This window comes from Patella vulgata, chromosome 6 (assembly GCF_932274485.2).
Source record: "Patella vulgata chromosome 6, xgPatVulg1.2, whole genome shotgun sequence".
In the NCBI taxonomy this organism is placed as follows: domain Eukaryota; kingdom Metazoa; phylum Mollusca; class Gastropoda; family Patellidae; genus Patella; species Patella vulgata.
Genome location: NC_065884.2, coordinates 39,498,832 through 39,525,861, shown reverse-complemented (window position 1 = coordinate 39,525,861; position 27,030 = coordinate 39,498,832). Strand labels below are relative to the sequence as shown.

At 38.2% G+C, this 27,030-nt stretch overlaps 1 protein-coding gene across 4 annotated transcripts in view; it reads left to right on the top strand.

Moving 5' to 3' along the window:
* Positions 1 to 27,030, top strand: part of LOC126825412 (inactive phospholipase C-like protein 2) — a 369,332-nt gene that overhangs the window by 232,114 nt on the left and 110,188 nt on the right. For all 4 annotated transcript variants that reach the window (XM_056102008.1, XM_056102007.1, XM_056102009.1 and 1 more), the window contains exon 12: positions 15,175 to 15,343. In XM_056102008.1, the coding sequence (XP_055957983.1) occupies positions 15,175 to 15,343 (169 nt within the window). The remainder of the gene's footprint in view (positions 1 to 15,174; positions 15,344 to 27,030) is intronic.

The window sequence follows — 27,030 nt, the reverse complement described above, 5'->3', positions numbered from 1 at the left end:
AAATCTTGTGGACGCTCTAGAGGTCAAAGTTAATATCCGATTGATTTTAAATTTGTACACAGTGTTTAAGGTCATGAGACGAAGAAGCATATTGATTTTCAACAATTTTCGATAATTACTGCCTGAGTCATGGCCCTTGATCACTTCAAAAAATCTTGTGGACGCTCTAGAGGTCAAAGTTAATATCCGATTGACTTTAAATTTGTACACGGTGTTTAAGGTCATGAGACGAAGAACCCTATTGATTTTCAACGATTTTCGATAATTACTGCCTGAGTTATGGCCCTTGATCACTTCAAAAAATCTTGTGGACTCTCTAGAGGTCAAAGTTAAGATTCGATTGAATTTAAATTTATACAAAGTGTTTAAGGTCATGAGACGAAGAAGCCTATTGATTTTCAGCGATTTCCAATAAATACTACCAGAGTTATGGCCCTTGATCACTTTGAAAAATCTTGTGGACGCTCTAGAGGCTAAAGTTAATATCCGATTGACTTTAAATTTATACACAGTGTTGAAGGTCATGAGACGAAGAAGCCTATTGATTTTCAGCGATTTCCGATAATTACTGCTAGAGTTATGGCCCTTGATCACTTTGAAAAATCTTGTGGACGCTCTAGAGGCTAAAGTTAATATTCAATTGACTTTAAATTTATACACAGTGTTTAAGGTCATGAGACGAAGAAGCCTATTGATTTTCAACGATTTCGGATAATTACTGCCAGAGTTATGGCCCTTGATCACTTTGAAAAATCTTGTGACGCTCTAGAGGCTAAAGTTATCATCCGATTGACTTCAGATTGATAACACAGTTTTTAAGGTCTTTAACGTTAGCATGGGACAGAACTTTATAAAAACCAAATAAATTCTAATGGTTTTTTGATAATTACTTAATGAGTTGTTACTCTTAATCAGATTTTAATGTATTATAAATGTTTCATTACCGAAAAAGGTCAAAATATGCGACAACTCTTGTTGACTGCCCGGATGATATAGCTGCTGTGGGCGTATGTTTCGTTGCCTGGCAACCTATCTTTGAACTGGTTTTTGCTCCACCTTTGCATTCAGAAAACAAAGTTAAGTCAGCTTATTATCAGTCATTCACTTTTTTAAACCAGCTGAAGAAGGTATGCTGTAAAAAGACAATTCGTTGGACACTATATCGAAATTATTCATGTTAGCCCTGAAATATGATCAACTTTTATCAGTAACGTTTATTAGTCCGATCCTTAATGTAAATCCGTCGGCTTTTTGGGTTGAAATCATGGAATAAGCTTTATTTTGAAGGTTTCGATGTGTAATGACAAAAAAACAAGACAATGTTGACATTTTTTCTGTGTAGGTCTTCATGGTACGGGAGGCCATTATCTGAGGGTAGCCATTTTCGATAATATTCCATCTTATTTTTGTTTATTGTCACCCTATTTATAATGTTATCGACATATCAACTGTGATTTGGCACTGTATTAGTATTCACAGGGGTCATAACTATATTTCAGATTTTTTTCCCATCACTTCATGAAGATATTCCGTCCAAGATGGCGGCTATTTTTAGCTCCAAAATGGGCAATATGAAGATTTTGTTTAAGAGTAGTGTTTGGTGTCAATATATATGTTTTCGGGGTCACAGATTCCATTTCTGACATTTACAAACTTGTAAAATGATCACATGTTTACATAATTAGCATATTTCCAAGATGGCTGCCATTTTTGGTGGGAAAATGAGACGATGTGAAGATTTTGATTAAGTAGTAGTCTTTGGTGTCAATATATTTGTTTTCGGGGTCGTAGATTCCTTTTCTGTCATTTATAACCTTGTAAATTGATCACATGTTCACATACTAGCATATTTCCAAGATGGCAGCAATTTTTGGCGGGAATTGGGACATGTCCAGATTTTGATTAAGTAGTAGTGTTTGATGTCAATATATATGCTTACTACAGGGGCGCAGAATTTTTCTGACATTTACAACTTTGTAAAATGATCACATGTTCACATATTTAGCATATTGCCAATATTGCTGCCACTTGTGGTGGAAAAATCGAACGATCTGCTGATTGTCTTTTGTGTCAATATATATGTTTTCGGTGGTGCAGATTCAATTTCTGACATATATAACTGTCTAAAATGATCAATGATCAATTTAGCATATTTTCAAGTCAGCAGAACATAAACGTATTATTATCATATATTTACTTGTCGTTGTTATTTACACGTTTCTGCGTCCAATTCAGCTATGTAGGCTATTAACTTGTAGCACATTCCTGAAAGCCGGTACCGTGTCGGACCGATTTGGTATATTATCCAACCATGGAAATTACTGATCCGAGATGACCACTGAGCTGATAGCACATTCCTGAAAGCCGGTACCGTGTCAGATTGATTTGGTATATTATCCAACGATGGAAATTACTGATCCGAGATGACCACTGAGCTGATATCGATTTTCCTGGAAAAGAAAAGGCTATTCATTTGGTCTTCTGGCATGAAGAGAGTGTAACGGCAGCGTGGGGCTTATGCCACATTGACAAGCGCCCATCATGCTCCTGCCACGATCACACCACGCGCTTTCTACACCCAGCGCGCTCAAGATCTGAATACGCGCACCATGTTCCGACCATAATCTTGCGGTTAGCAGTCAGACTGAGATACGTTCTCACCACAATCCCATGACGTGCCTACCAGACGTAAGCCACTTTTTTGCCACGCCTATAGTGACTGCGCCATGCTCACTCCGTTCTCATTCACTTTCAACGCAGGGAACAGCCAAACGTCGAACAATCAAGAACATTTTTTAGTTTCTCGATGTTTCCTCTTAGGATGCTAGCAGTGGTGGCACCAGCCGTCGGTAATTGAAGGGGCAAAGCTGGGGCAAAGTCCAAGGTTAAGGGGGCAAATGCACGAGCTTCAACAGGTTGCCGGAAATGCAGCCTGGCAGTATTTCAGGCACTGATCGATGAGGTAAAGTGTCAAATGAACGGACTTGCGAATCACGACGATGCCCACTAACGAGCGTCAAAGTAGGGAGTCCTCCCCCAGAAAATTTTGAAATATAGACTGCCGGAAATGCTGTCTTACAGTATTCTGTCAGGCACCGATCGTCGAGATAAATAGATCTGACCAGATACCGTCCGTCACCTGATCACTAGTTTACCCGACTAGAGAACAAAATGTCAAACGAATGGTGAAATGTATAAAAAAGTAGTCTAAACTCTTAAATTCAATAAAGAAACGCTTCAGTATTTAGTACATATAGGGTACATGTTCCATAGTCACAAAAAACAAAAACAAAACTGAATACAGAGAAGCAAGTAGGAAATGTAGACTGTCTCGAGGGACAGCCGTCATATCTTAGAAGGTGATAAAAAATCACAATAATAAGGGCGATGATAATCCAGATAAAATAATGTTAAAACCTTAAAAACCATAAGTTCTAGCGACTAATCGGAATTATTAAGTTATGTAATTGTACAATATATAATAATATATTAATATAATACCCCACACAAGAAATGCAAAACAGGTATGTTGAAGAAATCGTACTATGTAAATGATGGATAATGGCCTCAGACTGTCCATTATGTAAATAGAAAGAACAACTGAGGGGCGTTAGCCCCGAAGTTTTTCTTTGTATTTACATAATGGACAGTCTGAGGCTATTATCAGACTTAAAACATAGCACCATAGAGATACAAATAATGTATAGTTTTCTAAAACAACAAGCCATAAAATAATGGATATATTCTTAAAACAACATGCACATGCTCATGAATGCATGTGACAAAACACTCCAGTCATACAATGCAAGCATACACAGACAGTCCAAAATATTCTACATGGAGACCACATGTTTACAACACAGTCGAAAACAAATATTGACAATGAGAATATATGTGATAAGCATTTGGATACTGATTACATTGGTAATGTACTCCATATGGAAGATAATAGCCGTAAAATTTTGATATTCTTGATATGGGGGATAATAGCCGTCAAAGTTGTGATGGAAAGGCTGCCCACGAGAATGATTTAGATATTGATAATTTTCTTAATACTGTAGTTAATATGGAGGGTACCAGCCGTCCCAATTTTGATTTAAAATTTAATATATACTCTGATATAAGTGACAGGACACAGGATCAAAGGCACAAACCAATTCACGAAATTCAAATTCAACTGTCATTATGGTGTAACGGTGATATATTTGAACGTTTTTTTTATAATCGGATAAAAATTGTGACCTGCATAGGTTCCACAAGCTCAAAACACGTTTTTTGTCACCCGCCTTTCGAAGAAAGCAGGGGACTATTAAAATGGGTTCGTCCGTCTGTCTGTCTGTCCGTCCGTCTGTCTGTCCGTCACACTTTTTGGGACACAATAACTCTGCTTCTAATTGACCTAGAATGTTCAAACTTGGTGTAGGTGTTTATTAGGTCAATGCCTTGATGGAGTTCGAAGATGAGCATTTTCGGCTTAGGGTAAGCAGAGATAAGCAATTTGATTGGTTGATGCTTTGGGACACAATAACTTTAGTTCTAGTTAAGTGAGAGAGATGAAACTTGGTGTATAGTTTCATTTCATCAATACCTTGACTAAGTTCGATAATGAGCATTTTCTGCTCAGGGTAAGCAGAGCGATAAGCAATTTGATTGGCCGAGACTTTGGAACACAATAACCCTCCTTCTAATTGAGCTAGAATGTTCAAACTTGGTGTAGGTGTTTATTAGGTCAATGCCTTGATGGAGTGTGAAGATAACATTTTCTGCTTAGGGTAAGCAAAGATAAGCAATTTGATTGGTTGATGCTTTGGGACATGATAACTTTAGTTCCAATTAAGTGAGAGTGATGAAACTTGGTGTATAGTTTCATTACATCAATACCTTGACGAAGTTCGTTGATGAGTATTTTCTGCTCAGGGTAAGCAGAGCGATAAGCAATTTGATTGGCCGAGACTTTGGAACACAATAACCCTCCTTCTAATTGAGCTAGAATGTTCAAACTTGGTGTAGGGGTTTATGAGGTCAATGCCTTGATGGAGTGCGAAGATCAGCATTTTCTGCTTAGGGTAAGCAGAGATAAGCAATTTGATTGGTTGATGCTTTGGAACACAATAACTTTAGTTCTAATTAAGTGAGAGTGATGAAACTTGGTGTATAGTTTCATTACATCAATACAGTGATGGGATTTTGCCCGTATATTCCGGACTTGTCCGAATCTTTTTTCCAAACGCCCAAAATTGTCCGACCGGGAATATGCCCAATCGGACATCAAGACATGGTGAATAATATTCAAAATTCTGAAATTAATATAGTTTACTGAGTGTATAACTACCACTCAACCCGATTATCGTCGATGATACGCTGGGTTTATAAGGTAATTAAGTGATCAACGTATTTATCGTGTTATACCGTCTATAGTATAAACCTACCTTGATTTAACTACTTAATCTGCCTTGATTGACTGACTTAATCCTTTGTCGGACAATTCATCAATCTAATCTTAAACAGAAGTCATTGCTTTCCTTTTGTCGGACTATTCATCAATTCAATAAGAATGATTATAATTTTAATCCACCTCATTTGTCGGGCATCTTAATCGCATTGATGTGAGCCGACATCATCTATAATAAACTAATCATAGATGTCACATATCGTAAGAGTAAATAACACCCTAAATCAATTGACAGTCATTTTGTCTACGATATCTTTTACGTCTTTTAAGAATCCATATAGAAATTCTCATCCACAGTGGCACTTTCCCTTGATCTCGAGCGCAGCACGAATATTGCTTAACATATTATTAGGCAGTGCTTACTATGAAGCCGTGTGATGAGTCACGTAGGCTATTAGTCTCTTTTATCCAGAAAAATATTCTACGAAGATGTTGAAGACTAGGAGTTTCTGGGTGACCGAGACTAGTACGCACCCAGCAAAATAACAAAAAGGGGAGGGGCTACCAATAGCTATATGAGCAGAAATTCTAACGTATTTGTAGGCGTCAATCATTCTGCTGTGTTGCCTATGATGCCTGTCACTCTGTCGTGACTATGAAAGAGTGTTATTCGCTGAAGTTAGCTATGCCTGTTTACAAGTGATTTAACTATTTCGGAAGTTCTGCATTCATTTGCTGCCGTATAAACGAAGACACGTAATTCTAAAGGAATATTATGGTTGTGAATTTGATGCCGAAGCAGGATCGGCAAGCTTTCATTCAACATATCACGAAAATGCTTAATTTTGTAGGACATTTACTGACATAAATTTGAATGCCGTACGGGAATTAAGTGTGAAAAATAGCGAGGTCACCAATTTTTTATTACGTACGGGATTTGAATATTTTGTTGACATGTGGTTTTTAATTGTGGTATGAATTGAATACTGTACGGGAATTAAATATGAAAAATAGCGAGGTTCACCTATTTTTATTACGTACAGGATTTGAATATTTTGACATGTGACTTTTAATTGTGGTACAAATTCGTCTGCTTAAATAACGATAAGAGTTATGCCCCATTATTTTCGGTAAAATGTCCGACAAGTAAAATTTTGAAATCCCATCACTGCATCAATACCTTGACTAAGTTCGATGATGAGAATTTTCTGCTTAGGCTAACGAGCAATAAGCATTTTGATTGGTCAAACTCTTCTTCTAATTGAGGTAGAATGTTTAAACTTGATGTAGATGTTCGTCTTGGCTGAGTTCAACAACTCTTCTTCTAATTGAGGTAGGATGTTTAAACTTGATGTAGATGTTCGTCTTGACTGAGTTCAATGATTAACATATCGAGCTAAAGCTAAGCAGAGATAAGCAATTTCCTGCTTTGGGACAAGATAACTTTGATTCTATCTGATAGATGGTGATGAAACTTAGTGTATAGTTGATAATCAGTTTGATTGCTTGATACTTTGGAAAAAAATAGATGTGCGATTAATTAATATGTGTCATCTATTTATTTGGGGATTTCGGCGGGGGACATCAGCCTCACTGTTGGCTTGTTTTTGTTCAATCCGGGGCCATAATCCAGGAAGTTATGGTCCGATATGCGCCAATATTGCAAAGAATCGAGATCTTTGGGTTATAAATACACATGTTCAGTTTCATCAAAATGGGCTAATAATTGTGACCTCTAGTGTGTACAGCCAGGGGCCATAATCCATGAAGTTACGGTCCCATACAAGCCAATATAGAAAGGAACCGAGATGTTTGGGATACATATACCTATATTTCAAGTTATGACCTGTGGATTGCCCACAAAGAAGGTGTGAAAATGTGGGCGTATAGAAACGTAGAGCCGAACGTACTATTAAACGGATAAGTGACATATGTCACATGACGGATTTAAGTGGAATTCTTTATGTAGACAAACATGTGAAATCAACATTCGGTCATGTGACATTTCGGTAACTATGAGGTTTTAAAGTAATTTCATTTTCTGTAATTTAATTTGTTCAGAGAATAAATTATCCCAAAATACATGTTCATTTTTCAGATACTTGTCCATTATTGGTATTTTCTTAAACAATCGTCTATATTATTTATAAAACTGTCCATTATTTATTGAAAATAATGGACAGTTTTATAAATAATTGACAATTGTTTAAGAAAAGCGTACATTCTCATATATAATGGTTAAAAACATCAAAGGGTGACGTCATATCTATGTTTTAAGTGTATTTATAAAGGCATAACATTAAGGGAGGTAATTCAGACAGGGTTAGGTAACTACAGAAAATCTAAAATAAAATTTAAATTGGATCATTATTATCCAGTATGTAGTCGGTTATATACTTACAAGAAATGTCAAACTTGGTATGTTGAAGTAATGGAAGTTTTGAAATTTCTTTTAAAATGTGTAATTGTGTAGTGCCTTTGGCAGTGCATTTAAAGTAAAGAGATTTTATTCGGGAGAGAAATAGTTCTTTATCGTTACATATTGTCAAAAATTGTAATGCCTGTGAATAGAAAACACTATATAGCATGGTATCTGGTATGTTACTATAGATTGACGGGTATTTTACTACTTCAAAACCAAATTTGTCCGTTTTGTCGAAAATATCGACATTAAATTTAATTTATTGTTAATTATATTGATGTTAAGGTCAAGAACAGATGCATTTATAGTACCAGAATTTTCTTTATTTAATATTAGTTCAGGAGGATATATTTCACTTTTATATTTGTTGAAATTTCCGTTATCATTGATAGGTGTTATGTCATCAATGTATCGGAAGGTGTAGTTTAGACTTTTAGCTACTTTGTAATCTGTTTTTCTTTTATGGTCTTGAAAGTCGAATTCGTATTTATATAAATGTGCGTTTGCCATAAATGGGGCGGGGTTTGTTGCATTATCTGATCCCCAATCTCAAATATGGCATTATCAATAAGGAAATGTATGATATTTTGAAATTTTTCTTTATCAAAAACTACAGTGTCGGCATTGCAACGTTTTATAATCCATTTAGCATCTTCTGTATAAATGGCCATCAAGTTTCTGCCTTTCCCGAAAGCTCCATTAAAGGCTTTATCTACAAACCAATCTAAATTATCTTTAAGATCTGCATGTTGAAGCATAGTATACAAAGTAGAAAAGTCAAACGTTTCTATTGTGTTTGCATTTATTCTTTTATTGATTTTTTCTAAAGTGTCTACTATAGGTTTATTTTTATCAATTATAAAAAAACTATTAATTCCAGTATAGCTACGAAGTGTTCTGCACCAAATGTCATGTTGGGTTTGGCATAATTTAAGCCCTTTGGTGATAGTCTTGGCTAATGGTTTCGTTTGGCAGATACTGGAGGATATTATATATCTGAATTTTACTGGGTTTTTATGGAATTTAGGTATAGAATGGATGTAAGGTAGTGCATCTATTTTCACATTGTCTTTAATATCATTACTCCTGTTTTCGAATTTCGTGAAAATCGGCCAAAAACTGACAGACAAAATGGCCGCCCTTTGTTCTCGAATAGCGTAAAAATATGCTATTTCAAGGTCGTGGACCCTATAGAGGTCTCAAATTTTATACGCCCACATTTTCATGTGGACGTATATTGTCGTCGCTCCTGTCCGTCCGTCCGTCCACAATTTTTTGTGGATACTCTACAGGTCACAATTCTTATCCGATTTTGATGAAACTTGAAATATAGGTTTATCTCCAAAAGATCTTGTTTTCTTTCGATATTGGCATGTATCGGATCGAAACATCATGGATTATGGCCCCTGTTTGTACGAAAAATCACGTTTTTAGCTTGTGGACCCTATAGAGGTCACAATTTTTATCCGATTATGTTGAAACTTGAAATGTAAGTTTATAACCCAAAGATCTTGGTTCCTTTCGATATTCACGCATATCGGACCGTAACTTCCTCAATTATGGCCCCTGATTCTACGAAAAATTGCTTTTTTAGCTCGTGGACCCTATAGAGGTCATAATTTTTATCCGATTTAAAAAAAACGTATTATTATATCACCGTCACACCATAAGGATGACTGAATTCGAATTCCGTGAAAATCGGCCCAAAACTGACAGACAAAATGGCCGCCCTTCGTTCTCAAATAGGGTAAAAATATGGTATATCAACGTTGTGGATCCTATTATGGAGGTCACAATTTTTATCCGATTATGTTGAAACTTGAAATGTAAGTTTATAACACAAAGATCTCGGTTCCTTTCGATATTCGCACATATAGAGGTGGACCCTATAGAGGTCATCATTTTTATCCGATTTAAAAAAACGTATTATTATATCACCGTTACACCATAAGGACAACTGAGTTTAAATTTCGTGAAAATCGGCCCAAAACTGACAGACAAAATGGCCGTCCTTCGTTCTCAAATAGGGTAAAAATATGGTATATATATCAAGGTTGTGGATCCTATGGAGGCCACAATTTTTATCCGATTATGTTGAAACTTGAAATGTAAGTTTATAACACAAAGATCTCGGTTCCTTTCGATATTTGCGCATATCGAATTGTAATTTCCTGAATTATGGCCCTTGATTGTAGGAAAAATCACATTCTTTTTAGCTTTTGCGCAATCGGTCTCTCGAAAATGTGGGCGTATCCTGTCTGGCAGCCGCTGGTTCATTCTCCGATTTTGTTGAAACTTGAAATGTAAGTTTATAACCCAAAGATCTAGGTTCCTTTCGATATTCGTGCATATCGGACTGTAACGTCCTGAATTATGGCCCCTGATTGTACGAAAAATAGCGTTTTTAGCTTGTGGACCCTATAGAGATCATAATTTTTATCCGATTTAAAAAAACGTTTTAGTAAATCACTGTTATTCCCTAAGGACCGCTGAGTTCGAATTTCGTGAAAATCGGCCCGAAACTCACAAAATTGCCGCCCCTCGTTCCCAAATAGTGTAAAAATATGGTATATCAAGGTTGTGGACCCTATAGAGGTCACAATTTTTATCCGATCTCGGTTCCTTTCGATGGTCGCCCTTATCTGACTGTAACTTCCTGATTTATGGCCCCTGATTTTTACGAAAAATCGCGTTTTTAGCTTGTGGACCCTATAGAGGTCATAATTTTTATCCGATTTAAAAAAATGTTTGAATATATCACCATTACACCCTAAGGATAGTTGACAAACAAAATGGCTGCCCCTCGTACTCAAATAGTGTAAAAATATGGTATATCAATGTTGTGGACAATTTTCTTTTGATTTTTATGAAACTTTAAATGTAAGTTAATAACCCAAAGATCTTGGTTCCTTTCGATATTCGGCATATCGGATAGTAACTTCCTAAATTATGGCCCTTGATTATACGTCACAATTTTTATCTGATTTAAAAAAAAATGTGTAAATATATCACCATTACACACTAAGATCATGGATCCTTTTGATAATTGCGGATACCCGAACTTAACTTCCTGGATTATGGCCCCTTATTGTTTGAAAAATGGCATTTTTAGCTTGCGGATTCTCTAGAGATCACAATTTTTTTTCTGATTTTAAATATTTCACCATTCCACCATAATGAAGGTTGAATTCGAATTTCGGGAAAATCGAAATGAAACTGCCCAACAAAATGCCCGCTCTTTGTTAGCAAATTGTGTAAAAGTATGCAATACGAAGGTTGTCAACCCTCTAATGGTCACAATTTTTGTCCGATTCTGATGAAACTTAAATCATATCTTTATATCCCAAAGATCTCAGTCCCTTTTGATATTTGTGCATTTCAGACCATAACTTTCTGGATTATTGCCCCTGATTGTACAAAAAGTACCGTACATTTTTAGCTTGTTCCCTATCCATCTCTTGCAAAATGTGGGCGTATCCTGCCTGGCAGCCGCTGGTACACATTTGTAACTGGCAGAAATTGAATCTGTGCCCCTGAAAACATATTTATTGACACCAAACACTACTACTTAATCAAAATAAGCAAAAATGGCTGCCATCTTCATGAAGTGATCAAAAAAATCTAAAACATTGTCACGACCCCTGCCAATATTACATTGCCAAGTCACAGTTGATATGTCAATAACATTATAAATAAGGTAAAAATAACAAAAAATAAGTTGAATATTATCGCAAAATGGCTACCCTCAAATGATGGCCTCCCATACTATGAAGACCTACTCAGAAAAAATGTCAACATTGGTTTTTTATCATTAAACATCAAAACCTTCAAAATAAAGCTTATTCCACGATTTCTACCCAAAAAGCCGACGGATGGGAATTATGTAACAAACCCAATCAGACTATATCCTTGATTTTCTGAAAAAATCATCATTTTTTAAAGCTGCAATATGTAAGAAGGTCAATAAACTTTGGATTTTAAAAAAATATATTGACTGATAAGTGATAGTATCTTGACCTTGATGTTCATGCATGGAAATGATCTATAGTTCAGACTGATGAATAGAAAGCAGGGCTAGAAATTCGCATTTTTTGTGAAAATCTAACAGGATTCTCAAGTATGGCATTTGCGCGAATCCTCCGAATCTTAATTAATAATACTGTCTAAAAAACAAGATTGTGTATCTAAAACATCAAAATACAAGAACAATGATAAAAATAAACAATCAAATGGATTTTTTGGTAAATACTTAAATAGTGTCAAAAGTAATATCCAGAAAATGCCTTAGTCAAAATAAGTTGATATGGCACCATGGCATTTCTTTATAGCACAATTTGTCTTTTGTCCATCACGTAACTAGTCACATAACTTGCAAAAGTTTCTATTCGTTCGTCGATGATAGACAAACGGCACAATGATCACGTGACAACCAAAATTGAAATTGCTATAAAATAAAATTCGTACAACTATGATATAGCTTCAAGTTCAATAATATTTTTAAAATTAAGCCTCTTTCAGCATGTGTGTAAATGCTATTTAGATTGGTTTATTGACCTAATTCTAACCAATATGTCACCTGTCATAGGAATTCAGCATTTGAGATTCTGTCGGGAAAATACCCACTGTTTCTCTTTCTGTGTATTCAGTGTTCTATCGGGATTATATTCAATGAAGATTTAAATTGACCTAACAACTGGTCAGTGAATCCATCACCCCTTAGAATTGGAAGGGGGGGGGGGACGAATAGGTCTCTGTCCGCCCCATGATTTTGATCGCCAGGACAGATTTTCAGGTTTATATCCACATGATGGTGAGCTTATTTCTACGTATCTGGAGCTGAATCGGGACTTAGAACAAGAATTGCCATTCTTCAAGCTCCAGTTTTCGGCCAAATCTATTTCACTTGTGCACGAAGCTTTCCTCATTATGTCACCTGAAGTGAGGCAGACGTTCCCTTCTGTCGAAGATTTTCTCATCTCACACTGCTGAACCCAGCTAGTTCCTGCCCAGTCGAGAAATCCTTCAGCACTCTGCGCTGTATCAAAACTCGGCTGCGCAACTCCATGACACAAAACCGACTGAGCCACTTGATGGCGTGTGCGGTGCATAATGACCCCCTTCATGTCGCCAAGATATTCAAAGAGAACAGTCCTGATCGTAGAACAAACGTCTTTGGACGATTCACTTAACTTCATGAACAATTAATATTTATGCAGTTTTGATGTAGTAGTCAATTTTTCCATATTGCCATCATATTACCCCTAGTTACAGCCTTGATAACACTGGTAAAGTAAACTGTTCGTAATTATTTATTTCGTTTGGTAATGAAATGTTCCAGATTCCAGGGTTGGTCCGTCCCCCCCAAAAGTTATGACAAATCCACGCCCTTGACGCCCACATTGAAATGTGGTTGTATATTGTCATCGCCCCCGTCCGTCCGTCCGGCAGTCCGGCATCCAAAATTCTTGTGGACGCTCTAGAGGCTAAAGTTAATATCCGATTGACTTTAAATTTATACACAGTGTTTAAGGTCATAAGACGAAGAAGCCTATTGATTTTCAGCGATTTCCAATAGTTACTGCCAGAGTTATGGCCCTTGATCTCTTAGAAAAGTCTTGTGGACGCCCTAGAGGTCAAAGTTAATATCCGATTGACTTTAAATTTATACACAGTGATTAAGGCCATGAGACGAAGAAGCCTATTGATTTTCAGCGATTTCGGATAATTACTGCCAGAGTTATGGCCCTTGATTACTTTGAAAAATCTTGTGGACGCTCTAGAGGCTAAAGTTAATATCCCATTGACTTTAAATTTATACACAGTGTTTAAGGTCATGAGACGAAGAAGTCTATTCATTTTCAGCAATTTTTGATAATTACTGCCAGAGTTATGGCCCTTGATCTCTTCAAAAAAAATCTTGTAAATGCTCTAGAGGCTAAAGTTAATATCCGATTGACTTTAAATTGATACAGAGTGTTTGAGGTCATGAGACGATGAATCATATTGATTTTCAACGATTTCCGATAATTACTGCTAAAGTTATGGCCCTTGATCACTTTGGAAAATCTTGTGGACGCTCTAGAGGTCAAAGTTAATATCTGATTGACTTTAAATTTATACACAGTGTTTAAGTTCATGAGACGAAGTAACCTATTGAATTTCAGCGATTTCCGATAATTACTGCCAGAGTTATGGCCCTTGATTACTTTGAAAAATTTTGTGGACGCTCTAGAGGCTAAAGTTAATATCCCATTGACTTTAAATTTATACACAGTGTTTAAGGTCATGAGACGAAGAAGTCTATTCATTTTCAGCAATTTTCGATAATTACTGCCAGAGTTATGGCCCTTGATCACTTCAAAAAATCTTGTAAATGCTCTAGAGGCTAAAGTTAATATCCGATTGACTTTAAATTGATACAGAGTGTTTGAGGTCATGAGACGAAGAATCATATTGATTTCCGATAATTACTGCAAAAGTTATGGCCCTTGATCACTTTGAAAAATCTTGTGACCCTTTAAAAGCTAAAGTTATCATCTGATTGACTTCAGATTCATACACAGAGTGTAAGGTCTTGAGACGAACAAGTATATTGATTTTCAATGAATTTTTATGACTTGACAGCTAAATCCATGATGTTAAAAGTTTCCTATACTAAATGTTAGCATAGGGCAAAATTTTATAAAAACCAAACAAATTCTAATGGTTTTCTGATTATTACTTAACGAGTTGTTACTCTTAATCAGATTTTAATGTATTATTACCGAAAAAAGTAAAAATATGTGACAACTCTTGTTGACTGCCCGGACGATTTAGCTGCTGTGGGCGTATGTTTCATTGCCTGGCAACCTATTTTTTTTATTAATAAGTAATAATTACCCGTTCTAATTTAGCCAAAAGTAGATTGAATTATGATACCATAGTGATGGATTCATTGTTTTACCAATCGGCTAGATTAAATGTCAGTCGTATACTGACTGACATTAATAGTCGGACTCGACAATTCTCCGAGATTTTTTTTTTTTTTTTTAATTTTATGCAAATCCTTGTAGATTCGCAACGTAAGCTCTTGCGAGAATCCTTGCGCGAATCAGATTCGGAGATTAGCATGAATTTCTAGCCCTGGAAAGTAATATGAATTTGAAATAACATTATAATTGCTTGATTTTAATAGATTTTCGACCAATATGTTGTTATTTCTTTATTGCCATTGGTTTGCAGACAGTATTTGACTTTAGTCAGGAATATTGTGCCATAAATGAATATGGACAATTCAGTGTCTTACATTTCATTTGTAAGTAATCATGTATATTATTTAACTATATGTTATTCGCTTTTTGTAAATGCTTTCATTTTCCAGGTATCCGTTGGTTCTGTGTATTGAGAATCATTGTTCTATGAAACAACAACAAATAATGGCTCAACAGTTAAAAACAATACTTGGTGATAAACTAGATATGACAACTGTAGTTGAAAATATGACAGAATTTCCTTCACCTGAATTCTTTAAAGGAAAAATTATGATAAAAGTATGCAATTTTTTTTTATTAGGACCAAAATAGGCCACCCTGAATTTTCCAAAATCCAAATTTAAAAAATCTTTTAAACTTTATAAGAGGCTATTTATATGATAAGTTAATGATGTAAATGTTATTGTAAGAAATCAAAAATGAAATGAAATATAATGGAGTTTAACGTCCTACTAATGAAGATAGTCATATGCACTAACTTACTAGGACTTTGCATACTTGTTCCACTTGTAAAATAACCCAGAGGACACATGATATCCGATTTGAAATATATATGTTTATATCCCAAAGATCTTGGTTCTTTTCAATATTGGCATGTATTGGACTGTAACTTCATGGATTATGGCCTCTGATTGTACGAAAACTATACTCTTCAAAAAAATGTAGGGGTCATTCAGAAACAATACAAAACTGCGGAAATGCACTGCTGTTTTTATTAGAGGTAACCAGTGTATGTTAATAACAGGCCAACACATGAACATAAACAGTTCATATGAACGGCTTATCTGACGGCCCCATTTCACTCGCAAAGAGATACACTGTCAAAACTGAAAATGGACGTTTTTGATTTTTGTCTTAATAATGAGTAATTGCTCCACCAATCCTCAGACATTCAGCAATTCGTTGTGGCATGCTCCTAATCAACCGTGCAATCACGATTTGGGGCAATCTGACCCACTCCTCTTGCAGTGCCACGGCCCATTCTTGCAGTGTTGTCGGTTGACGTCACCGTCGACGAACACGTCTCCCGATCATGTCCCAGACATGCTCTATAGGGGAAAGGTCAGGACTCATGGCTGGACAATATGGTGATGCTGGAGGTAGTCATTCATGACACGAGCGCGGTGGGCACCGGCATTATCATCTTGACCGATGAAAAATATGGTATATCAAGGTTGTGGACTCTCTAAGAGGTCATAATTTTGATCCGATTTTGATGAAACTTGAAATACATGTTTATAACCCAAAGATCTTGGTTCCTTTCGATATTCGCGCATATTAAATCATAAACTTCCTGATTATGGGCCTTGATTGTACGAAAAATCTTGTTTTTAGCTTGTGGTCCTTTAAGAGGTTACAATTTTTATCCAATTTAAAAAAAACGTTTGAATATATCACCGTTACACCCTAATGATAGTAGAGTTCGAATTTCGTGAAAATCGGACCAAAACTTCAGGACAAATGGCTGACCCTCGTACGCAAATAGTGTAAATATATGGTATATCATGGTTGTGGACCCTCTAGGAGTCACACTTTTGATCTGATTTTGATGAAACCTGAAATATATCTTTATAACCTAAAGATCTTGGTTCCTGTCGATATTCGCGCATATTGAATCGTAACTTCCTGAAATATGGCCCTTGATTGTACGAAAAATCGCTTTATGTTTAACTTGTTCTCTATCCATCTCTGGCAAAATGTGGGCGTATCCTGCCTGGCAGTCAGCATCACCCAGTCTCTTCATTAACCCATCCATTATACGGAATGGGTGATCCAGACTGCACCAAACACAACCACGCAGCACACGTGGGAAAATCCAAAGTGTCCCTGGTATTGTAAACTCCAGAGCAAAGTCAGGCCTTTGAAGTTATAAAAACGGGCCACAATATTTTTATAACGGGACATCATCGTGTTGTTGCTGTCTCTGTCTACTTGTGCATACAAACATAAAAAAGCGGGCATAAAGCAGAGTGACTATTCTAGAGTGGCACTAAATTTCATGTTTACACTGATTTTAAATATACTATTCAAAAAAAGTAGGGGATATTTGATTTTGGGGGCATAATACTAAAATATGCAAATGACTACAAAAAAAGTCACTATAGAACCTAACAGAAGAAACATTTCCAGTTACATGTGACGCCCAAACGCACCAATAGCTACCGCATGGAATGCAGGTGATGCTTGGGATCATCATGGGGGTCCAACACAAGATTTGCACGACTCTGACTTTGAATGTTACAGTCATTGTGGCATTGAATTCCAGGGTGGAAACATCAGTTTAATTGTTTTAGTGACCAGAAAACAAATTTTGATATGCGTCGGCTTACCCAAAATGAAAGGTTACGTGCCCTTGGCATGCTACAGATCGGCACATCACAGGCGGTTGTGGCGCGGACGATGAATGTTTCTCAGTCTGTCATAAGCAGGCTATGGTCCAGATACCGTGATACACAATCTGTACAGGACAGACCACGCTCAGGTCGACCAAGGGCGACAACTCAAGCCCAGGATCGATTTATCCGTACCTTGGCCTTGAGAAATCGTGTCATCACAGCAAATCAGATCAGCGCTCGTCTTCAAACAGACACTGGTGTGAGAGTGAGTGGCCAGACGATTCGGAATCGACTGCATAGGGGTCACCTTCGCGCCCGACGTCCTCGCGTGATCCCTTGTTTGAGAGATCATCACATTCAGGCAAGACGTCGTTGGTGTAGGGATCGTCAACACTGGGATAATCGACGCTGGAGCAATGTGATGTTTTCAGATGAGTCAAGGTTCACTGTTGATTTTTTGGACAGACGTAGGAGGGTGTGGCGTCGTTGAAACGAGCGCTTCCAAGACGTTAACGTCATCAGACATGATCGATTTGGGGGTGGTTCTGTTATGGTGTGGGGAGGCATCACTGTTGCTGGAAGAACGGCTTTACATGTTGTTGCAGGGCGTGTTACAGGCCAGTACTACCGGGACAACATCTTGGCAGTCCATGTTGTGCCGTTCGCACGACGTCATGGCCGCCGTTTCATCTTCCAGGATGACAACGCAAGATGTCACAGGGCCAGGATCGTTACAGTTTACCTCCAACAACAGAACATCACCACATTACCTTGGCCAGCACTGAGTCCCGACCTCTCCCCCATCGAGCATGTCTGGGACATGCTTGGACAGAGGTTACGTCAACGTCAACAACGTCCTGCCAATGTCCAAGAACTTGCTGCTGCGTTGCAACAGGAATGGGACAATCTGGACCAAAATGACCTTAGACGTCTCATTAGGAGTATGCCACGTCGGATCAATGCTTGTTTGGCAAACAGAGGAGGATTTACCCGTTACTGACTTGGTTGTGATGCTGTGGTAACTTTGCTGTTTGACCCCGGGTATCATTTTACCCTTATAATGGTCAGTCTGTGCCTTACTTAGTCTAACGATCATTTGGAATAAATCGATGAATGTGAACTTCATTTCATTTTGTCATTTGTTTCTTCGTCAGTTTCATTAGGTGACTTTAATAACACTTAAAAATCAAATATCCCCTACTTTTTTTGAATAGTATATTTTAAATTCATGTGACAATTTAGAAAAATAACGGGTTCTGAACGTTGATGAAACAAATAATGATCGATGCCCGAAAAATCTATTACAGTAGATACTGGCCGAAACCTGAGACTTGCAGTTTTTGGCATAGGCATCACAAACAAAAGAATGGACTGACAGTCTATGCCATAGTATATGATCAGTATTCAGAAATGAAAAAGGTGTTCTTCATGTTTTAAGAAATATGAGTTGCCATCAGTTTCCCCAAAAATATATTACTTTTTTGGAATGGAAATAGAATTGTTTAATTATAGATATCTGCTTTATTAGGTGTGTGTGTGTATATTTATATACTCTTCAAAAAAAGTAGGGCATATTGGAATGCAAATACCTATGCAGGTTGTGATATGATAAATAGTCATGGACACTTGCGCCCCAACAGAGGGTTTTCTCTGGGTCCTCCGGTTTCCTCCCACTGCTAAAGACCCCTACGCGCAAGCGAATTATTGAAATAAAATTAAACCATATGTTAGTCCCGAAATGACCGAGTTTGTGTCGAGTGGACGTTAAACCCCATTTCTCTCTCTCTACTGCCCCAACAGAACCACTGAGCTGCACGTACGATACGCAATAGCGCCATTCACGTGGGAGTGGTTCATTGTCAAATTTGACACTTCAAGGAAGGGTTGGTGAAAACTGCCGCGTGCTGGTTTATCCTATCCATGTTTGCTATCCAATCAGTTCTTGCATAAGATTTACTGTTTAGCATATCTTTGCTTTAGTGTGTTACGTTTAATTTGCAATGAGACGTCTTCAACATGATGAACGTCTACATGCTATTGGCATGCTTCAAATGGGTTCTACACAGCGAGCAGTAGCCAACATGCTTAATGTGTCACAGTCTGTGATCAGCAGACTGTGGAACCGGTACCAACAAACACAGAATGTTGATGATAGACCTCGTTCAGGTCATCCTAGAGCCACTACATAAGTCCAGGATCAATACCTTCGTACACAGGTCCTGCGAAATCGAGGACAAACGGCCAATCAGCTTTCTGTAAACTTGTACCAAGTTCGAGTTACACCTCGTGTTGTGCCTCCATTAACTCGCCAACACATCGCAAACAGGCGTCGATGGTATAGGCAGCGTAGAAATTGGGGTAATCGTTGATGGGCGCGTGTAATGTTCTCAGATGAGTCCAGATTTACTCTGGATTTCACCGATAGGCATGCTTGCGTTTGGAGCCGTGTAAATGAGCGTCATGCTAACGTTAACGTCAGACAGCATTACAGATTCAGGCGTGGGTCTGTTGTGGTGTGGGGAGGAATCACCATGACTGTCAGAACGGACTTGCATATTGTTCAAGGAAGGGTCACTGGTGTGTACTACCGTGACCACATCCTGCCACCGATAGTTCTGCCCTTTGCTCAACGTGCAGGTCGATGTTTCGTCTTTCAAGATGATAATGCCCGTGCCCACCACACTCGTGTCGTGAATGACTACCTCCAGCGTCACCATATTGTCCATATGCCTTGTCCAGCCATGAGTCCTGTCCTTTCCCCCACAGAGCATGTCAACTTCAACTGACATCACTGATAGAATTGGCCGTGGCACTGCAAGAGGAGTGGGTCAGATTGCCCCAAATCGTGATTGGACGGTTGATTAGGAGCATGCCACGAAGAATTGCTGAATGTCTGAAGATTGGTGGAGCAATTACTCATTATTAATATTAAGACAAAAATCAAAAACGTCCATTTTCAGTTTTGACAGTGTATCTCTTTGCGAGTGAAATGGGGCCGCCAGATAAGCCGCCCATATGAACTGTTTATGTTCATGTGTAGGCAATTGGCCTGTTATTAACATACATACACTGGTTACCGCTAAGAAAAACAGCAGTGAATTTCCGCAGTTTTGTATTGTTTCTGAATATTCCCTACTTTTTTTGAAGAGTATATATATATACAAAAGTAACTACTGGAAGTACACTCATAAGCTTTGATGTAGTCAATCTCTACAATAACATAGACCTCAAACTTGGAATAAAAGCGATAGAATACTGGTTGCTTAAATATCCTGACGAAATACCCAAGAGAATCACTAAATATTTTATTGTAAAATCTATTGATATCATAATGTCCAATAATGTGTTTTACTTTGATGGGAATTTTTATCTTCAAAAGAAAGGCTGTCCAATGGGTAGCAAGATAAGCCCCACGTACGCTACATTAGCTTTGGGTTTTTTAGAAAACAATTGGTATAATCAAATATTTAACAATGTTGGACATGAGATCTATATATACATAAAACAAGCATGGAAAAGATTCCTAGACGACTGGTTTTTAATCTTGAAAGCAGCTCAGGAGGTAATTGATAAACTGCATAGATCGCTTAACGAGCTAGATGAAAATATTTGCTTCTCTATTGAAAGGAGTAACATATCTTTAAACTTTTTTTCTAGATGTTAAACTTATAGTGTCAAATAATGGCGAATTAAAAACTGACCTATACTACAAACCAACAGATACACACCAATACCTAAATTTTAATTCATGTCACCCTCCACACACAAATGAATATTATGATATATAATAGTATTTGTGTCGATTACTTTATTGTTTGAATACCCAGTGCTGTAGCTGGTAATCGGATACTTTTATTGCTGCCACTTCCTCCCATGATCCTCTATTCTTGGTGCCAATCATTCGAACATTCCTCCTGCCTACGGTCGACATATTTTACTAAAGCCACTCGTATAGTACTAATCAGTTTACTGACTCAAAAATTTTTACACAGAGTTGTATACCTGTAATACCGTATTAGAAGAAAAGAAATTTGCAAAACCTATTTCAACAGTGTTATTTGCAGTACCGGTACTTTTTGTTTACGTCCGGTATCATCTGAAAGAAAGAAATTTTGCAGAGACTTGGCTTGCCGTAGACTACACGAGACTAGAAAGAAACTTGCAACAACTTTGTTCCTGGATTTCAACAGTGTATTTGCCACAACTTTGTTCCTGGATTTCAACAGTGTATTTGCCACACCTCTGTTTCCTGGATACTGACAGCGCTTCAAGGAATTGATAAGTTAAGTTTGTCCTACCTGATATTTACATTGATCAATAGATCCGTTCAGTTTAACAATCGCGTGGTGCCCGTTTTTGTAGGTCAACGGTTGAAGTAAATTCCAACTGGTGCTATACGCACGGCACGCTTAGTTACGACTTATTACTGGTAATTTTATATCTAAACTATCTATTGTTGCTTAGGAAGGAATTTCTTCGAAATTTATGTTTTTGGAGCTGCTAATTCTGTCAATTTCCGTTGCTAAGTGTTTTTGGTTCTTGCATTTGCGAACACTTTCGACGTGTCGTAAACCACCCTAGTTCCTTGAGCTTGGTGCCCTTTTATTTAGGTCAAAGTACATACCACCCACACTTTTTTACGCTTTTTCTTGCATCACTAGACAAAATTTGTTCATTAATTGTGTCTACTCTTGGCTATAGTCGCGATTTTTGTAGATATTTACGTCACTTAAAAGTTTGTTTGGTCAAGGCTTTGGCTTTCGCGCTCAATTTCGCTGCTCTATTCTTCGTGCTTGAAATCTTCCAATATGGTGGCTTCGAATACAATGTGTTCCTATTCGACCATCTACCCTCCACATTCCAACTTCCAACGGCGAACGGGATCCACGATTTGTCAGCGTCCTGCGTATCACTCCAGAGGGTTGACTGTACTTCAAATCTAGGTGTGGACCTCCGTTCCATAACCATTGCGTGTTTGGGTTGCTTACTTTGCTATATTAAATCTTCTCTGCTGTGCTATATTGAATCTTGCCTGCTGTGCTCTATTGCACATATTGCTTTTATTTCTTTACATATATATATCTTGTCTGCTGTGCTATATTAAATCTTGCCTGCTGTGCTCTATTTTAAAAAAAAAAAAAAGAAAAAAGAAAAAAAAGCTGCTTTTATATTGAATCTTGCCAACCGTGCTCTATTGCACATATTGCTTTTATTTCTTGACATATATACTTTGTCTGCTGTGCTATAATACTATATTGAATCTTGCCTGCTGTGCTCTATTTAAAAAAAAAAAAAAAAATGGCTGCTTATATATTGAATCTTGCCTGCTGCATGTGCTCCATTGCCTATTTTTTATTGTTTATTATTTTATATATATATATATATATATACTGTCGTGCTTTTGATATGCCTGTCTTTACGGTTTAACACAGGCTGCCTTACAATTTTATGCTTATTGTTCTGCAATCACAGCTGCCTTGCAAGATTACCCTGCAGCTACTTTGCAAGGCCTTAGTTTTGATATCTATAATTCTTCTCTTTTCAGAATGCCCAAGAGACGTCACAAGTCTGCTAACGTTTCAGGCGATGCGTCAGTACCTAGCACATCAGATGTTGCACCTATGTCAACAGCGGAGGATCGTTTGACTGACATCCTGATCGACAAATTGCTGCAACGTGGGCTTATTTTCCAACCACCCGTGTCATACCAAGTCGCTGCACCTCCACCTACTAAACCTTCACCTATACAGCCACCAAGCTCTCTTCAACCACCACCAGAATACCCATCGCAACCCTCAAGTTCGTCAACTTCTCAACCGCCTCACTTATCATCTTCACTGGGATAGCAATCAGAACCACCAGTAACAAACAGCGGTACCAACTGCATCACCACCCAAACTAAACCAACAACAATCCAGGCACCATCCCTTAACTTCCCACTCGCACCATTTGGAAGTACCCACACCATCCGTTTTTTCCATCCAGGCCTCTCAATTATTTAATAATGTTACTAATATCACTAGTTCCTTGTCTAATCATGTTTCAGATAAAGCCAAGCTGGACATCTGGTTGGAAAAATATGTGGACTTATCCACCCTGTTACCTGGGGCCTCTGACACCCAGTATGCCTTCAACCTTCAGGATGTTAATGACTTGCCCACATTAACTATCTCCCCTAAACAAAAGTCTAAAACCCTTTCCCGCTGGCAAAAAGCTTTCTCTATATTTATGGACATTTATATCCAAAAAACGCCCAGAAGCCGCAAGTCATTTATTGTTGTATAATAGCTTGGTCACAGACCTGGCGAGTGTTTATGGCCCTGCGATGCCCAATTTTGTGTGTTACGACAATCCAGCTCTTTGGGGCTAAATTCACACGGACCTTTGGCTTCGGGCCTCTACGCTCCATAGCCAGCGTGGACCTCGTCAGTTTACACCTAGAACAAATACATCAAAAATACAAAGAGTTTGCTTAAAATTCAACAGCCATTCTGGCTGCCAGTTACCCTTTTGCACCTATTCACACATATGTTCCCTGTGCAGCTATAGTCACCCTGCTCACAACTGCTACACGCGTCGAACATCCAGAAACCCATCCCTTCCTACCGCTCCTGTCCCACAACCCGGAACACTCACTCCAGTTTCCCAAGCCCCTCAACAACCACGTATGCTACCTCCACCTGCAATGCTTCCCTATTCCCAATTGCCTTCTGCACAGGTGGACAATCAACCTTTCGTCTCGCGTTATTCCTTTCACTACAGGCAAACCAACAACTTCCCACAACCCAGATATTCCTTTCGTCAACCAAGTACATCCTCCTATAAAGGTCCCAACTCCAATACGGGTAAATAGACTTGAAGACATTTTACGAGATTATGATCCAACGGAAGTTGAATATTTAATCACAGGTTTCTGTTTCGGTTTTCATATACCATTTTCAGGTTCAAGAATTGCCTCTATCGCCAATAATCATCCATCTTGTGCACAGCACATGGATGTTTAGTTAATAAAATTAACAATGAGCTACATGCTGGCCGCGTCATGGGTCCTTTTCTTAGTCCCCCATTCCCAAATTTAACTTGCTACCCTCTTGGGATTGTTCCTAAACATGAACCAGACTCTTTCCGTCTGATCCATGACCTCTACTTTCCTAGGCACCACTCCATAGGGTATTGACCCTATTTTCACTGCTGTTTCCTATGACTCTATTGACAAGTTTGGTCAAGCATTTTGGTCCAGGGGCTCTCATGGCCAAAGCTGACCGCGAAAGTGCTTTCCGGTTGATTCACAGACATGTGTCTGCCCTTTGGTCTCAGCATGAGTTGCAAAACATTTGAGCATTTCAGTACAGCTCTTCATTAGGTCTTAGAAAATAAGTACCAATGCTCAGTTAGCCACATGATCGACGACTTTTTCTTTATTGGTCCTGCAAATTCTACGAAGTGCCAAAACTCACTCACAACCTTCCTGAACCTTGCCTTATTCCTTGGTATACCTATAAAAGATTCCAAAACATTAACTCCCACAACAGTTATAACTATACAGTGCACTCTGTCAAATCCGTCATCGTACGGGATCGTTTCAATATGTCGGATTACGCAGAGTGTCGGAATACCCAGTTTTCTCAAAACCGGAAATATTGTAACTTCGAAAACCGGAAGTATTATTATAATGTAGCTTCGAACATAGAACTTCGAATCACCAGAATGTTATTTCCTTTAAAAATGATAAACCTTTCTGTACATTCAAAATTTTATTACATTAATTTTTATTTCATTTAACATGTGTAAGCATTTTGAATATGTCAAGTCTGTCGTTAATTTATCTTCTTCGCCGTCTTCAGTTGATCGCACTCTTGTCTTTGCTATCACGTGTTCATTGGGCGTACTCGATTGAACGTTCCGGAATTGGATTCTCTCAATCCAAAAAAAAGTGTGACAACCGAGTGAAAATGGGTACTTCGGGCTACAACGCATGCGTCGACTGGATATATAAATATCTCATCCAACCATACAGCCGAAACCTGTTCGTCGTGTTTAATTACGTCACAATTCTACTCACACCACCTCCGTCGTCGGGACTGACAGAACTGTGACAGGACTGAATTCCGTGTCACTCGATTGCAATTCTGTCAATTTGGGACGTTCCGGACTGGGAATCGAACATCCCCAGTTCGTCGTCACACGGTTCGAAGAGATCTGTTGGGTGACCAAACTTATAGGTTATTCAGGTGCAATCGGAATGCGCAACGAATGTTTCCAACAGGTGCTAGGAATATTTTTACGACTGTGAATTAGGGGGAAAATTCGTGGATATTCTTGAGTATTCGTCAAGAGATTAAAATTATCAAAGTAATCAAACAAGACCAACAGTAGCGAGTTTTAATCTCACAGATAATTGATTGGTGATTGCTTGTTAATCTTTTGTGGCTTCACACCCATCCAGTTTTAATCTCACGGATAATTGATCGGTAAGTGTTTGCTTCACACCCACCGATTGAAGGCCGGATTCAATGGAAATCGTATGACGGGACGGCTGATTGATGTCGTAATACGGAACGTACAGAGGTCGAATTACCCAGAGATTTTTTGGCTGAAGTAATAAGGAAATAAATCGGGACATGAAAATGGTGTCGGATGTAACAGAGTGCCGGAGTGATCAGAGGTCGGATGTGACAGAGTGCACTGTATATGGCATTAAGGTGGATTCTAATAACATGCTCTACCGCTTACCTGCGAGCAAGGTGTCCAAAATCCGCTCTGCTCTTTTGTGGTCTCTTTCCCGGAAGAAAGTATCTCTTCGTGAACTACAATCCCTTCTGGGTTTGCTTAACTTTGCCACCTTAGTTGTCGTCCCTGGTCTTACATTCCTTCGTCGTCTATATGACCGGCCCTGCAATGTTTTTGAATCTTTTCATAAAATTTGTTTAACGAATTCGGCTAGAGCTGACCTGAAGTAATAAGGAAATAAATCGGGACATGAAAATGGTGTCGGATGTAACAGAGTGCCGGAGTGATCAGAGGTCGGATGTGACAGAGTGCACTGTATATGGCATTAAGGTGGATTCTAATAACATGCTCTACCGCTTACCTGCGAGCAAGGTGTCCAAAATCCGCTCTGCTCTTTTGTGGTCTCTTTCCCGGAAGAAAGTATCTCTTCGTGAACTACAATCCCTTCTGGGTTTGCTTAACTTTGCCACCTTAGTTGTCGTCCCTGGTCTTACATTCCTTCGTTGTCTATATGACCTGCCCTGCAATGTTTTTGAATCTTTTCATAAAATTTGTTTAACGAATTCGGCTAGAGCTGACCTTAAGATCTGGTCCATTTTCATGGAATCTTTCAATGGCCGCTGTGTGTTCTTAAATGATGCTTGATTTGCATCTGATAATCTTAGGCTTTTTTCCCATGCAGCTACTACTTTAGGCTATGCTGCGGTTTTCGGTTCACAGTGGTTTGTGGGACCCTTAACATTAATGTTATGGAGCTCTTCCCAATCACTCTTGCGATTGAACATTGGGGCCATTTACTGTGCAACCGCAAAGTCCTTTTCCTGACGGACAATGCATGTGTGGTCTATGTTCTCAACAAAATGACTTCTAAGTGCCCTGATTTAATGACCTTAATACGCC